At 38.1% G+C, this 16,998-nt stretch overlaps 1 protein-coding gene across 1 annotated transcript in view; it reads left to right on the plus strand.

Annotated features, from left to right (window-relative positions):
* rgs6 (regulator of G protein signaling 6) overlaps positions 1-16,998 on the plus strand; it is an 80,441-nt gene that overhangs the window by 52,487 nt on the left and 10,956 nt on the right. The window contains exons 2-11 of the mRNA XM_035678789.1: positions 4,668-4,764; positions 7,306-7,356; positions 7,953-8,059; positions 10,231-10,282; positions 11,919-11,983; positions 12,226-12,302; positions 14,105-14,186; positions 14,369-14,443; positions 14,696-14,797; positions 15,278-15,339. Of these exons, the coding sequence (XP_035534682.1) occupies positions 4,668-4,764; positions 7,306-7,356; positions 7,953-8,059; positions 10,231-10,282; positions 11,919-11,983; positions 12,226-12,302; positions 14,105-14,186; positions 14,369-14,443; positions 14,696-14,797; positions 15,278-15,339 (770 nt within the window). The remainder of the gene's footprint in view (positions 1-4,667; positions 4,765-7,305; positions 7,357-7,952; positions 8,060-10,230; positions 10,283-11,918; positions 11,984-12,225; positions 12,303-14,104; positions 14,187-14,368; positions 14,444-14,695; positions 14,798-15,277; positions 15,340-16,998) is intronic.

The following is a 16,998-nucleotide window of genomic DNA, read 5'->3' on the forward strand; positions in this document are numbered from 1 at the left end:
GGGCCCCGTGTCGGCAGTTGCACTCCAGCTGCAGCGGAGGGACAGAACGACTGGGCATCTGAGGGTGACACAACACGCGCACAAAAACTCCCTCGGCGTGCCGCTTGCTTATTTTGACTGCCATCTACAACTCCGTTGTCTAGCAGGGCCAGAAACATCTTGAGGGACACCACCCACCCCGGCTTCCCACCTCTTACCTGTCGCCCTTCAGGCAGCGCTTCAGGTCCAAATACGGGCCAAGAACAAAACAGACTCAGGGATAGCTTCTTCCCCAAAAGCTGTCACCATACTCAATCTAAATTTCAAACTTGCACTTAGAATGCTCGCAACTGCAGTGAATCAGACTTTAAATAAAGTACCTCAGCTAAGGTATACACACAACATCACAATGTGTGCACTACTTATACAAGGACAGCTGCTCTCCAACATACTCACACATCACAGCGTAACTACACTGCACTCAACAACACAATACACAACAGGCAACTCATATCTAAAATTTTCAATACAATTTCATCAAACGATAAGCCAATCAACAGCGATGCAGCAAAAAACCAGCCAAACCATTGAACTCTTTTAACAGCTAACAAATCAAACACAACGTGATATTTTAATACTTATATCTACCTCTCTATATCTATTTCTTATAAAACTGAACATCCTCAACCACACCCCCACTCGTTCTGAAGCACTTACAGAGCTGTATTGTAAATAAATGTTATGCTACCACAAATTATACAACAAACATACTACTGGTTATAGTACCTTCTCTGACTTAAATACACACTCTTAAATAATTCATAAAACATGCTCAGCCCCAAATTGGCGTGGTGCTCACCTACAGCTGCTGTGCTGTCCCCACCATGACACTGTGCTGCCCTCAGTTGAGAACGGCACTGGTTTTAGACAAGCGCAGATCGCTATGAGTAAAATAGTGAAGCTGAAACCAAGCTGCCTCACACCCCTCCTAGTCCCATGCACATCGTCCAATATTATATTATGTATGTATATCATGATAATTATGTGTGCACTTTTACGGAGCTGCTCTCAAATCTCATTGTACTGTGTACAATGACAATAAAGGCTTTCAATTCAATTCAATTTAAAGATAGCAACGATGCAAACCTATTTAGTAATAGTATATTTTGTTATTACTTAATTATTACCTATTTCTTATAAAACTATTACCCACTATTACCATGTTAGTACAGAGCTGTATTGTAAAGTGCTACCACAATAATAATGGTTATGTTTCTTCGTTATTTAACTTTAAATACTCTCCATATGTCCCCAATGGTGGTGTGCTGTCCCCAATAGTGGTGTGCTGTCCCCACCATGACACTGTGCTCCCTCAGTTTGAGAACCACTGGTTTAGAAGCGCAGACGATGAGAATAGAAGCTGAAACAAAGCTGATTGTTGGTTTGATCCAGTCACTGACAGGAGAGTGTGTTTCAGTAGGGGTTGGGGCTGTGTGATCTGTACCTCAGAGAGAAATACTCAATCTGTATTTGAATCCACACCACTTAGACAACTGATCATTTCAGGTACACTTTTTGATGCTCCCTAAGTTATTTTTGATTGTATCTTTGACAGCTGCTGTGGTGATAATGTAATCCGTGCTAATAATCCAACATATACTTATGTAAAGCTGTTGGTTTCATACTAAAGACTTTGACTAATCTAATGCAGCTACGACTCAACTTTTTAAATTTCACTTTCCTGTATTTTTTCTGGATTATAAATTGTAGCATATTTTATCTTCAGACCTACAGGATGCAATCTTGGCATCTTTTCCTACCATCTGGGGTTGATGGCTGTTCTAACTTGCAATAAACCTTTTGTGAATATCCATTTTGATTGGTGGGGCAGGAGTGAATTGTTCATGACAGCGGAAGCCATTAAAGTCATTTGACCAGCTGTCTCAACACACCATCAAGGTCTTGTTAGAATCGTATTATTATATTGATTCTGACGTGCAGCCCGAAGCTGCCTCTGCCCTTGCTTATGGCAGGCAGCCAGGATCTGTTTCTTTCAACGAGAGAGGGGAAGAGGGTGACAGCAGTCTGATTTTCCAAGGAAGTAAAAGCAGGAGGCTTGTCAGTTTTAATCTTCTTACTGGCTGGGGATATCTTTTCTTGGAAGGTGAATGAGATGTAAGGTTTTTTGTGTAACCTTTCTTTAATATTTGCATGTTAGTGTCCTTGAGTAATGCACTTTGCTGATACCTGGGCTAAACTGTTCATTCTGCTCCCAACATCACCCCCAGACTTGTGGTCAACATTTTGAGACTTACTGCCTTTTGAGAAAGATTGATTCCACTTTCATTCTTCCATAAGGCCGGGAGTCGATTACCTTAACTTAGCTTTACGACTGTGAGCAAGGGGGAAACAACTAGGATGGTTCTGTCCAAAACTGAACTCAAACAGAAATAAAGATGACAAGTTGTGGTTTAACGAGGAGCTACATGCTGTAATTATTTCTTGGCCTGGCACAGCAAGTTGTTATCGCTGCAGAGACTCCAGGAAGTCACTGACCCCACCAAGATCACAATTCTCTGTAAAATCATAGCTTGTTTTTATATTTCTACTTGGGTTAAACAAACAAGACATAACGTGTTAATTAGTTAGCTTTAGAGGTGGAAAAGCGCCAAACAAGTTGTCCCCCACCCCTGTTTCCAGTCTTTATACTAAGGTAATTTATATTCCGGCCCCAGCAACATACTTAATTTACAGACATGAGAGAGGGTATCAATCCTTAGACTGATGCCCTCTCATGAAAAGTTAGCAAATAAGTGTGTGCTGATCGATTCCTTTAAGTGGCCAAAACTTGGTAGATACTGTATATAGAAGCATGTGTGGATAACTATGACTACAAGAGGTTAATGTAGAGATAGAAAACATCTCAAAGGGGAATGGTTTCGGTACGACCTTATGTTTGCTCTATATATTTACTGATTGTCTGCTTTTATTATTTAGTTCTTAGGGGCCTTTGTGTAGTCCTAAGTCTCCAATTTTCAGTGTCAGGGACAATGATGATGATTATTTACGTCTAGTACTCAGTTTTGTTTTCAAATATAAGGTTATCAATAAACAAACCACATTGCCCAATTGTGATATTTTCAAGGAACTACTGATGGTCATGCTCTGAGAGTTAGTGTGCAGGGAAAACAGCATATTTAACTAGCTGAGGCATGCAAAATACACAGCCCACAACTAATATGATGCTTTTGCTCCTTTGGTCTTTTTGTTCTTATGAAGCAGCTGAATTTTTCTCTTCTGTAGCAGGTTTACTGCCAGCTCACCCTGCATTTTCTCCCTGAGCTTCCACCTCGCTAAATGAATACATGTTTTTATGTTTGTATTCACAATAATATTACAAGTATGAAGCATCTGCTGCTTATACAAGCAAAAAATATAGTAGCAAAGCAAAACTAACAGTGTTTTGCATGTATGTGTAATATCACAATGTTTGATAATTTCAAGAGATCTTGCAAGATTTGTGCGGTACAGAATGTATTGTAAGTTCTGTATATTTAAAGCACTGTACATTAAGTAGAGTCTGTATGAGTCTGTTGTGGAAGTACTCATGTAATCTTTGACCCAGCGTGGGTGCCCGCTGAATTGTGCTCCACTGACAGCTAGCTCACACGTTATAAATATACTCATAAAGTTAAAAGGGTCAGAAAAACATATCTGCAGTAATATAACCTGTATGTGTTAGAAGCACAGGAAGCTGAAAGTGTTCCTCCATATAGAGATCTGTGCATGCATGACTGTGAGTTTGCACATATGGTATTTTCTACTGTTGTCTTTTTTTTAGCACTTCTTTAATGTGATCGCTTTAATGGTCTAAAACATATGCAGCCACCTCTATCTCTGTTCTCTCTACCTCTCTGTTCTTGGATTTGATTCCGAGGTTATATATAGCTGCTGAGTTGTGTGGTAGTTTCGCGTTAGCGGTCTCCAAAGCGACCAACTTCTCACTTCCCACTCTCTGATGCAAAAAAAGCAGCTGTGTAGAGATGGGGTGTCAGCATTGTAATCAAAACAACACTTATTCATGCTCTAATCTGATTACTACAGTGTAAAGTGGGCAATGTGTTTTATTTAACATCTGTACAGTTATGATAATAGGTTATAGGCACCTATTGTGCTGAACCTCATCTCCTGCTTATGTTCTAATGTGATTCAGGATTGTGATTTTCCTCCCATTTTATGCTGTTGTAGCAGTTTTTTAGATATCCTTAATATAGGGATCAAATTAGACAACCTCTTTATAAGGGTTACCTTTTGAAGGTGTCTTCTTCCTAAGCTGAAGTAAAGTGAGCTGAACTCTGATCTTCTTCCCTAAATTAGATGGTCTAAAGATGATTTACCATATTATAATCACATCTTGGAAAAATTAGTTCTACCAATGATGCACCATTTCAAGCTAAACTGGAAACTTTGAAGTAGGCAGACCCCCTAAATAAGACACATGGCAAATATAAAATGCAGAGTAGAAACTGGCAGAAATGTGGTGATGGTTTATTGATATACTGAATATGTCACATTTAATCATTCCTTCAATTATGCCTTGCCTCAAATGGATAGTATTAAAGTTTAAATACTATCCATCTTGATTTAACTGTATCTCCTCTTCCCTGTCTGTCTCTGTTCCTCTGCAGATTGAAGACATCATCACTCAAATCCAGGATGAGACAGAGGGTGTGCCCATCAGAACTGTCAAAAGTTTCATGACCAAAATCCCCAGTGTTGTTACAGGTAAGAACTACAAACTATATGTTGTTTCTCACCGCCTTCCAAAGTGACCCATATGAGCATTTTCTCATCTGACATCCCTATCTGCGAGTCTACCGTAGCAGAATGATTCCTGTGTTTTCGGATCTGCCACCACTATGGTTAAGATTTGATTGTGGCCATGGTAAAAATGAAATGACTCTTCCACTTGACACAAGGTCAATCACTATTTTGCTGCCTAACAATATCACACTACATCTTCCTTTGCTCCTTTAGAGACAGTATTTTTTTCTACAACCATTAGAGGTCTGTATCAGAAAAATGTAAACATGTGTTGTTGCATTGCATTAATTTAACTCAACTTATATTATGATGAACATGTCAGCAAACAGTTACTCATTTTCACATCAAGCAGAGAAAGTTGACACAAAACCAAAACAATGAGCAGAAATATGTTTAAATGCTCTTTATTTTGTCTGTGGGTTTGTCATCAAATACTCATATGAGCAGCTTTGCATATCGAACAAACAACCAATGTTGTAGGTATAGTTAGATATCCACTTCTTTTCAACTTGCATAATTGGTAATGCTTTATTTTACAGGTCCATAATTTCCCAATCCTCTCCAAGGAAGTTTCCTGCATAGAACTATGTTATTTGGTACTAATTATCAGTAAACTAGAGACAGCGTTCATTTACAAGTCAGCTGAACATGTATTTGTGAAATAATTTGAAATAATTTAAAAGAAATTGTGAATAATTTGTACAAGTAAACATACAAATCCAAATTAGGGAGAATAAAGGCTTAAAGGAAGATTTTCTTCGAAGGAAAATTTCTGTTTAATTACAGGAATTAGTTTCCTGTTCCTCATCATTTGGAAATTATGGAGCTGCAAGGTAAAGCATATCTGCAAAATCTTTTGTCAGAATTTTATACATAAAATAGTTTTTTTTAAACAACAGTCCCACACAGGATTGATTTCAACTTATAGCATTCAGTTTTGGGTTACGCAAAGAGCCCAGTGGCTGTGAATGGCAATGGCAATAGAGCCAAAAGCTCAAAATACAATAATGTGTTGTAGCTGCATTTCATTCTGGTTCTGTCGAGGCCACTACTCTGTTTCTTCAGCAGTGGATTACTGGAGAATAGCTAAATAGCTGGACGGAAAGTGGGAGGACAACATATGATTAAGTGTTTGGAAAAGAGAGTACGGAAACTGAATGAGTAATGCTGTCCTCCTACTGTCAAGGTGCCCTTAAGCAAGGCAATCAACCTCTGACTGCTTCAGTAGAGCTTGAACTGTAGATGTCAATGTGTGGAACTGTATTGATGTGAATCACAAGGAAAACATACTCAATCGTAAATAAACACTTAACATAGAATGATAAAAACATTATTATCCAGTTGTACCTGATAGGTAGAAATTGAAGTCAGCTACTTTGCCTGCTGGCTGTAGTTGCTTCGATTGATAATCTAAATCGCTTTAACAGACTGGAGCCTCAGTGGGAGGTTTGGACACAATCCAAACAAATGATGGAAACAAAGAAAAGCTATTAACATTCTTCTTCTTTTTTTTTCCGGAGTCTTTGCACTTATGGAAAATGCATTACCCCAAAATGCCAAAAGCATGAGCGTATCAATAAACACAATTACTACAGCAGCGGATAGATGTGCAGATCAGCAGCTCAAAGGTTTGCAGCTGAGTGCCGAGGGCCAGGAAACTAATGAATGATGAAGGATTAAACACAGCCTCCCTCGGGACTCAGAAATCAGAGGGGAAGCACAGATGAGATGATACTCTATCTCCACCGCAAAAAAAAGCTTTTTAGTTCAGTATGTTTACCTATCATACGAATCACATGAAATTATGTCTGTTCTCTAAATATCTCTCTGCCAAGTGCCAGTGGTGTGACATCATTTGACATTATTAAAGTATTTATTTTTCAAGAACACTGCTTTAGACGAAGTAGGTTATTTCTTAATTAATTAATATTAATTTATAACTCTTATTTTTCTTCTGCATCTAAATTAGTTTGAATGTGACATTTCCGCATTAAAATATCTAAAAACACAAGACCTATGTTATATATTGTGTTGAGTTGTGTACTTACATTATCAAAATGTTTCCCACAGTGTTAAAAATCCTTAATGGCTTAATTAAGGAGTTTGCCTCCAGTTAGAGGTTTTCGTCTGGTGTTTCCAATTTCCTTCTGGGGAAACACAGGATTCATCAGATATGTCAGAGAGTGAGGAAGGAAGTCGGGGAATATGAGTAAATGCAATGTGGATAAAACTTTAATTCATTGCCTTGAACATGTGAACATGATTGCTTGCCTGAGCCATGTCAGACATATTTTCCACTGTGCATTTAACGTTAACAAAATCTTCCATTACACTTAATTTTTAGTGCAATTTTTACATCTATCATCTCGTGTGATTTCCTTTAGTTTTTTTATGTTTATTTTTAGTTTATTTGAAGGGAGTACATAATAGGAAACCAGTGTTTCTTTGTGACCATACACTATATAATAGTAATTTGTCTTTTCTCTGTCTGATCTGATTCAGGTGCAGATATTGTACAGTGGCTGATGAAGAACCTGTCTATCGAGGATCCAGGTACGGTTTGAAAAATAATAGATTTGTGCTTAATATAATTACCCTGTTAATAGCCACAGCCTCCCATGACACATTAAGAAATTAAGTTTTCACAAGTTAATACTGGTAAATCCAGTGCCAAAACAAGCCAGAGTGAGGAAGAAAATATGAAAACTCTGGTTTTAACAAAGAATACTGGCAAGTTTTTGTTATGGATTTTTGGTTAAGTTGACCTGACCTGACGCATGGTGGTGGGAGAGCAGTGTTTATTGTTGGTACATTAGCCCACAGCCTGGACACTGAGTCAGTCATTGAGTCATCCATGTTACATCCCCAGTCAAATTACGTCAAAGCTGAATCCTATAGCTGATATCCAATTTAAATTCAAAAGGATACAAAAGGCTGTGTAAATCCAGGGTAAAATGTTATCAGAAACTTGTAATGCAGCTAAAGTATCACATTCAATGACACAAAGATGGTACATTTGTGGCTTTTCTCCAAATTTTCCACATACATAAGATATTGCTGACTTGATTTGTACAAGTAGGTATCACATCACAAATGATAAGTGAGTGAGAGTGGTGAGGAACCCGTTTTGATCTGTACTCCTTTCACAGCTGAGGCCATGCACATCGGAAGTCTCATCGCAGCTCAGGGATACTTCTTCCCTATCTCAGACCATGTCCTCTCCCTCAAAGACGACGGCACTTTTTACCGCTTTCAGGTGAGCAGGAGCATCAAGTGATGATAAAGACACGTTACAGTAAAAGTGGCTACTTTTAGTAACAATAGATCATGTTCACTATTTGATATAATAACTGATACTCAGCATGCAATCAAGTGAGTTCTGTGAGAATGTGCCTTTATGTGATAGTTGACTTTAAGGTGGGGTCTGTTTTAAAAGTAGGGTCATAGTCAGGTTTAGGGTCTGTTGAGAATGCTGAAATAGACAATTGATGCTTTGTTGAACCTCTCTCTTGTCACCTAGTATTGAGTAGAATATCAAATGTTTCCAAGAAAGCCAACACATTGATTTTGAAACATCTTTATACCTGCCTTTACTTACATGATGCCATTGCTTAGAGATGTGAGAAGTTTCTAGTTCTCCATTTTATGACAGCAGATTAAAATTGGCAAGACATCTGCTGGATTGCATTATAGCTCAAAATAGGAAATTTACATTACAGTGCAATATTAAAGGTATTCCAACAGTATTCAATGTATTGATTCAGCATGTTTTAAGGAACACTGATATACCAGTATAGAACAAATCTGTTTTTAGCTAGCAGTGTTCCACCACTTTCCACCCAACAGTTCATACCATGAGCAAGCACTTAATGACATATTTAAGTCATGTGGGGATGTGGGTCTAGGACATTTTAGGCAGTAGCATGATAAATGACCAAAAATCCACTACAATTTCCATTACAATGTGACTTTTGGAATTTTGCACTTATAGTGTATAAAAAACGAAAGTTTCTTTTTTTTCTCTCCAATAAATGCAAATTGCCCTGTGCCTTTTGAAACAGACCTAAGCTCAAACTAATCCCTTCTTCATCCTGCATTACTGTGAGAGATACTGAAAAGTCCAGCAAGGTTAATCTGATTGTGGGGGCACTTGCTTTCATAAAGACCCCAATCAGCTGTTCAAGATTACTTGTTCTGTTATAGAATTACAACACACCAATCTTGATCTTGATGACAAAAGGCCCTGTCCGCTGTCTACAGCTTCTTCAGTACTGTGTTGGAATCCTGTGACCCTATTAAAAATGAATGGTGATCTGTTAAAATATTCATCAAGCGAGTGAGGGAAGGAGGTCTTGGTTCGAGCTGAGTGGGTGGCTACCAGAGAGATATGGTGTAGTAGAGTAGTGTAGTAGAATTAGAGTCTCATCAAGGGACAAAAGGGAAAGAAAAGTGTGCTGACATATTACTCTTCCTTCACTGTTCACAGATAAGACAGTGGCATTAAAGCCACAGATGAATTATGCCAAACTGTTTTATCCTGAATTTCCTAATTAAAAATAGGAAACAATGTTTTCACATTCCTCAGTGGGGAAACGGCAAGGCGGCACATGGCGAGATTAGAATGATCTCTGTGCAGCATCTTCTTCCTTCCTATTCACTGTGTCTTGTTGGAGGGCTGAATCTCCACCAGAGCAGTTTAATTAAAGCAGACGGCAGTGCACATTACCGTTCTTTGACCTTGGTTCTCCTCCTTCAAAGTGAAGTGGCAGAGAAGACACGAGGAGGGAGGAGCAGGGGGAGGAGGAGGCGGAGGGCTGTTTCCCATAACGGAAAAACTTCATGAAGATAATCACCATTCATTAGCATTTCATTTTCCGGGCAAATTAAGTGCAGGACAAAGAGGAACACAGAGAAGGAAAATCAAAACAATTAACACCATGTAAAATTTCCCCTCATTTAAACAACTAAAGATGGTTTTAAAACTTTGATTCAATACCCTGCGAGCTATGTCAAATAACAATCCTATCAGCATCTGTTCTTTGCCTGCTGGCTTTATTGTTCTGCTTTCCCATTGTTTATTTTGCAGCTTTCATCGCTTCTTGTTTTATTGTGTTGCTGCAGTACTCCCACGGCTCTGCAACACCCCAGGATGCTTCTTACTAGTGAAAAAGTTTCAGGAGTCAGCTGTTCTGAATCCGTTCAAGCCTGATGATAATAAAAATATTTTAATTGCTCACATAGTGGTGCAAGGCAATCATGTGTACTGCTGTGTCTTAGAGGCAAAACAACTATCTCGTAAAGGTCATTGTCATCACTCAGTTTTTGTCAGAAAGTTTTGAAAGTATACATTTTTCTGCATAGTTTTGACTCTCCACTGGTTGATGGAAATCTTTTGATTCTCACCTTTTCACTTGGATTTCCCGTCAGGCGCCATATTTCTGGCCGTCCAACTGTTGGGAGCCTGAGAACACAGACTATGGTAAGAGTCTTAAAGGGATACATTGAAAAGTCTGAGAATAGTATTTAAATGGAAATACAAGTATTGCATGGCACAACAAGACAACAATGTTATGTCAGATGTTGATCAGTATCAGTGTCTCAACTGTATTTTTACAGGTACTTACAGGATGTCTAACGTTCATCAAGTCAATCACAATCAACAATTTAAACCCCTCCTCTTACACACTTTAACCTGTTTCTCTCCTGGTCCTGAAAGAGGGATTTGACACCATAGGCCCCTCTATTGTGTCTATTATAATTATATCTCTTATTTCTGGCCAAGCATTTTTAAAACATGCAATCATGCGGCCACTAATCAAAAACCCTCACCTTGACCGCACAGATCCAAACAACTATAGACCAATTTCAAAACTTCAGTTTTTTTCTAAGATCAAAAATTTAGCTTTCAATGTCCACCCCTATGCTAAGAATCTTGACATATTATGTAACTCTGATATTAAATTTGATAAACAAATAAATACTGCTGTTAAATTGTCTTTTTACAATCTTAGAGGCTTAAGCAAGGTCAAGCATATGTTTCTTCAAAAGATATCAAGACAATAATCCATAGATTTATTTCTTCTTGCCTGTATTATTGTAATGCACTATATGTTGTTTAGTAGTCAGTCAGACTACTGTGTCATGCCTTCAGCTGGTGCAAAATGCGGCAGCACATGTGCTAATTAACTCAGATCATTGCACTGATTACCAGTGAAATTTTGAGTTGACTACAAGATTTTACTTTTCTTTTTATAGCTCAGCATATCTTAGTGAATTTCACATCACCACTGTCCTCCTAAAAGGCTGAGGTAATCTGATAAGCATTTGTTGTCCATCCCGGACAGTTGTTCGTTGAATATGCTTTTTAGCTGGGCCGAGATTATGGAACTGCCTCCCTCTATATATTTGATCACGCAGGTTTTACATTTTGGAAAAAATAAATTCTGAGGAAGAGTGAAGGCAATTTAAATGGAATTAGAAAGGTGGACTCTGCCACTAACAAATATATATATATATATATATGGCTAAAAAAGTTATACCATATATTATAAAATGTGGTTTTATTTAATAAAAATATGGGTTACACCTTTAATTCATGCTCACATTTGACATGGAAATAATCTTAAATATTTAAATACATCTTAATTTAGTATATTGATATAATGGCCTTCAAAATTACTTAATAATACAACTTGATCTGGCAGTGTAAACAGTATATATCATGTTATACCGGAATATAAATACAAATGACCTCCTACTGAGTTATGTACTGTACTGTAGCACTACTTTTACCCCCCGCTTTAGACAAGACCACTAGACAGGATTAGTCAATCACCAGTCCATTTCCTGCCCCTCATCCTGTCACAGAGGTAGCCACTGCTGGAGTTTAAGGCTCAGCGCCTCTTCACACTCCACCTCATAATCCTAAAGCAACAGATAGGTGGACAGGCGTCCTCTGAAACTGATTATACTCTCATATCACGGGAGGTGAGGAGAGGTGAGGCAGGTACATAAGAGATGAAATATGCATGGATGAATGGATGAATGGCAAGAGCAGAATGTGTATACTGATAAATCCCAGTCTTTGATCCTCTCTGTCTCTCTCTATCTCTCAGCTATCTACCTGTGCAAGCGAACCATGCAAAATAAGACCAGGCTGGAGCTGGCAGATTATGAGGCGGTGAGTGTTGGACTGTTCCTCTAAGCTGTTACTTCTCAGTATTGATCTGTGTGTCAAGCTTGGGGCAGAAAAACACAACCTGTTAAAGTTCAGATTTAGGTGTGTCTGTGACAAGATGATATCTAAATTAAGTCTCAGAACAGAGTAAAACTGTTTAATATCTTTAAGATTAAATTTGTTTTAGTTTTAATATTAATTTTTACCGTGGCGATGTCTCTGTGTCTTTATCTTCTCTCTAACAGGAAAACCTAGCCAGGCTGCAGAGAGCCTTTGCCAGGAAGTGGGAGTTTATCTACATGCAGGCTGAGGCCCAGGTCAAGTAAGTGTGCTTGGTTGCCAAGGTAACACATGAAACTACAGTTCACGTAGTGATGTCAGTCACACCTAAGGTAAAATATAAACAATACAATACAATCTCAATGTGACCTCCTATATCATGAGCAGTGAGTATTTCTGACAGACTCCATTAACCCTCCTGTAATGGGATTTCCTACAACATTACCTATCCAGTGTTATCGGGGCACTTTAGGTCTACTGCTTTATGTTTTTGAAGTAGATGACATGATAAATCAATTTTGTTGAACCTGCGATGATGGACGGTGTGCTTTTGGAACATATGGAAATTGGAAAATGGAGACAGAAGAGGGATAAAGGAAGGGAAGATAGAGCTGCCTTTACCAAAAGGATTTGATTTATCTATAAGATATACACTGAATGTGGATGAAGGGGTAGTAACATGTTAAAGTGAGAACACTTATATTAGGCCCTGCATGATCTGTACTGTGTGAGTGGACACCTGCAACCCACAATTAAAAATGTTTCTTTTTTAATTTTTTCTGATTTGTGTGAACAACGTTTCCAAAAAGCTGGTGGTCTCACAGAATCGTTCTTTTGTCGAGGGAACGTGATCTTGATATATAGGTTAAAGGTTCCTTTTATATGAATATGTAAACATCAATACTCCTAACATAAAGATATACACTTAGTGGTCACTATTGGGTACACCTGTAAAATCTATTATAATCCAAAATCCATGCATTTTACTATTACAGATAATAATCAAGATAATCACAGAGGCATTCATTTAACTTTATGTTTATTTATATTGAGAGGTATATATATGTGGTAGAATATATGACCATCATAAGTTTAAGAATATGTGGCAGAGCTGTTGTACTGGATTACATTAGATTATATAGAGGTATCTTGTGTAAGTAAGTATTAGTCTGTATCAAAACTAAAAGTACTCTGGCCTCTTTACATGTTAAATTACTACACATTATATTAGAATATTATTATTGACGCTTTCGTGTGTAAATACAAGTTTACTGGTCAAGGTTATGGCTAATTTCTTACCACCGTTGGGTAGTTTATGACAAATATTTGATTAGATATTAAATATATGTTGATACTAGAACCTATACCAGTCAAATAAATGTAATGAACTATAAAGGACAAAAAGTATAAAGCAGTATGTAATTAAAATAGTCCCTACAAGGAGCTTTCACTCTTGTTGATTCTGGGGGACCCTGTGGACAAAAACAGTAGTGTTTCTTTTTGCTTGTTTCATTGATTTCAAGGGGAATATGAGTCAGTGGCAGGAATGAACTACATAGAAATAACCTTCTCATTAATGGTTTCATATGCTTATGCAGGTCATATAGAGGCATCAGTATTAAACATTTTCATAACCAGTTAAAAACTCAATATAGTATGTTTATGATGTACTGTACTTGAATAAATGTGTTTAGCTGCTATTGGTAAAATTATGGTAGCAGATTTCATTGTTTGTGCCATTTATTACGATGTATGTAGCCCACATTTCCAAGTAAAGACATTGTAGTGGATGCAGGTTTGAAGCCCCAAATGATCAGGAATGATGCCCTTGCTGTAGATTTGTCAGAGCAAACAGAAGAGATGGTGCAGAGACAGGTGCAGGGACAATGCTAAACCTGTGAGCACATTTGCTTCAGTATCGTTAAAAACTGATGGACATATAGACTGTATAATCTCCACACTACCTCTCTCCTTCTTATCCTCCCATCCTGATTCAACTACCATATCTAATGCTGATGCCAGGAAAGCTGTGTGCTGTATTTCTCACACTGATCTCATCTGCAGGATCGACAGGAAAAAGGATAAAACCGAGAGAAAGATCCTTGACAGTCAGGAGAGAGCCTTCTGGGACGTCCATAGACCTGTGGTAAGCCTCTGTGTGTGCATGTGAGATTGTAGCTGCCTACCTCATCTTACATCCAAATACCGTCTCTTTTCCACAGCTCTCTTGGATTTACTGTGAAATAAGGCAGAGATATCCTGAAATCTTAGACTTAAAATCACTAGTGTTGACTAATAATTGTTTTTCTTTGCTCATGTTTTCTACAGCCTGGATGTGTTAACACAACAGAAATGGACATCAGGAAATGTAGACGCATGAAGAACCCTCATAGAGTTAAAAAGGTATAAGCTCCAGCGACAAGGATGTGATGCTTTTGATATTATTTCTTTACGTCCTTGAAGATTAAGTTTGTCCAAGGTTTTGAATATTCAAGTAGTTTTAGAAAACCTTCACTTACTGGTATGTGATTAAACAGAAATACACATGGAAAAACACTTTAAATGTTATTAAAAGTACAGAAGTACAAAAGTGCACATTCTTTCTCTCTATTACGTCTCCCACTTCTCCTCTCTCATCATGTTCAAACATCCCAGTCAGTATATGGTTTGGTGGAGGAGGGAACACAGTCTCAGTCTCCCATACACACTCCCTCGCACCACTGCAGGAAAGGCACCAAGGAGGATGTGGAGAAAGAGGTAAAAATCTGTCAAAATTTTGTGCATTGTTGAAGAATAAAAAATAAAAAATACTCTATATTTGTACTGCACTGTATATTTACTTTACCAGCATTTGATTTCATTGCCACAGAAGCACTAGAGAGAATGACAGCCTCTACACTGTGTTTTACACTTTGTCACTGTGTCACAAAGGGTGATTGATTTTCACCAAAAAACAACAATGGCAGACAAGACTGACAAACCAAAAACGAGAGGATACGACTATCCTATTAGAAAATGGGTCTTAATTATGAGGAACAGTAGCAGTAACATTATCAATGAGGCTGTCAAGCAATTCAAACATTGTCTTGTTTGTTAATTACAGTAATACCAAGGTACTTTGCTGCAATCATACACTGATATTTCAGAAAATTCAAGGCACCTACTAGACCATTTAAATTTGCTGTTCTCTTACCAAACCAAAAAAAAAACACTCACTCCTGTCATCATCTCTTTCAGATCATATTTCTGAACACCCAGCTAGACCGTCACCGTATGAAGATGTCCAAAGTTGCTGAAAGGTACAGGACAGTCTCTTCTTGGCTGCACTAAAAATACTGCACATCTTGTAGAGCATGTCTAATCATTATCTTTTCAATCTACACATTATGTTAGCAGAAAAGGAGACACCAGCTTTTCTAAAGAGGCCGCCTGCCTGCTTAACCATCTGCTGTGCTCTCTCTGACCATTTATAATCAGACAAACATGAGCTCTATACTGATTCCCTTTTACTGTATCTGTACTAGAGCAGTGACGGATTTATAATTTGGTAATTTGGTTTTGACACCCCATCTAAACCTGTGGTAGTTTCAGTTTGGCATTTGGAAGTAGAGTGTAAAAAGAGCTTCAATTCCACAGCATTTGTGCTGCTGTTGTTTTGGCTTTTGGATGATTTTGGTTAGGGTTATAGGTCGAGTAGGTTGTGGTTTCTCCCTGGATTTTCCTGCCTACCCTCATTAGTTTTGCAATTTGGAATAGGGGTCCAAGGGCAAGGCACAGGCCAGGGCTAACGCTCATCATGCATGTCACTGGCAGCCCAGGGAAAAGAAAAAAAAAATAAAGGCTGCCTTACCAAACCTAATGATTATCATCCTGGGGTCCAGGATGATAATTAAAATGATCCAGAATTGCTCTATGGGCACTGCAAAAATTTCTTTCTTATAAAATTATTTCTGTCTACAGTTCTCAGTTTTTTATCCATCACATTATTACTTTTTATTAAAATAAGTATAATAAAATGTGCTATTGCAGAAGATATCTTTCAACCTGCCATTAAAAATCCACTTGTTTTAAGAAAGACTCTAGAAATCAGTGTCTGTATCTTAAACCAAGAAGTAATAGAGCATGTTAGAGTTACATTGATTAAGAAACTATTAACTTACTTGTATTATTTTACTGTGCAGGTGGATTTTTCACTTGTTAAAATAAAACTTAAAGGTTAAATAAAAACACAAATCGAATGATAGAGTAAGAAGCATTTGGGTAGGTAGAGTAGAGATTGATAATATCAAAGATGCTGCAGGGTGGCGATAGGGATTAAGGTTGCCATGACACAACCTCAAAGCAAACATTGTAAGTTGTAAGTATGTCACAAATGTTATATTTATTGTGGGCTTATTGCATTTAATTGCATCAAGCTGAACATGCATTCTTGTTGTTTCATCCATCGTCTTTATAGTGCAAGAGAGACACAAAGCATATGTATGCATGTACATGTGTTTCCATCACTCCTCTCTCCGGTGTTTTTGTTTTGTGTTGTTTTTTGCCGCACCATACTATACATAAGCATACAACCATCCCCCGACACAAAACGAGATCAACGTCACAACCAAAAAACTCCTACACTACAATACATAGACACCTATATACACTAATTCAGCCACATACGCAAACAAACCGTGATGCACTGTGTTCTTTTTTATCAGAACCAGCATTGACTTTTTGAGCATTTTAAAGTACAGTAGCGTCTGTTGGATTAGACCACACAGGCCAGCCTTCACTCCCCATGTGCATCAATAAGGCCTGGCCACCCACGACCCTGTCGTCGGTTCACCACTTTTCCTGCCTTGGGCTACTTTTGATAGGTATTGACCACTGCAGACCAGGAACACTCCACAAGAGCTGCTCTGACCCAGCCGTCTAGCCGTCAGAATTTGGACCTTGTCAAAGTCGCTCAAATC

Source organism: Morone saxatilis, unplaced genomic scaffold (genome assembly GCF_004916995.1).
Source record: "Morone saxatilis isolate NCDOM2014 unplaced genomic scaffold, NCSU_SB_2.0 Contig7, whole genome shotgun sequence".
Taxonomy (NCBI): domain Eukaryota; kingdom Metazoa; phylum Chordata; class Actinopteri; family Moronidae; genus Morone; species Morone saxatilis.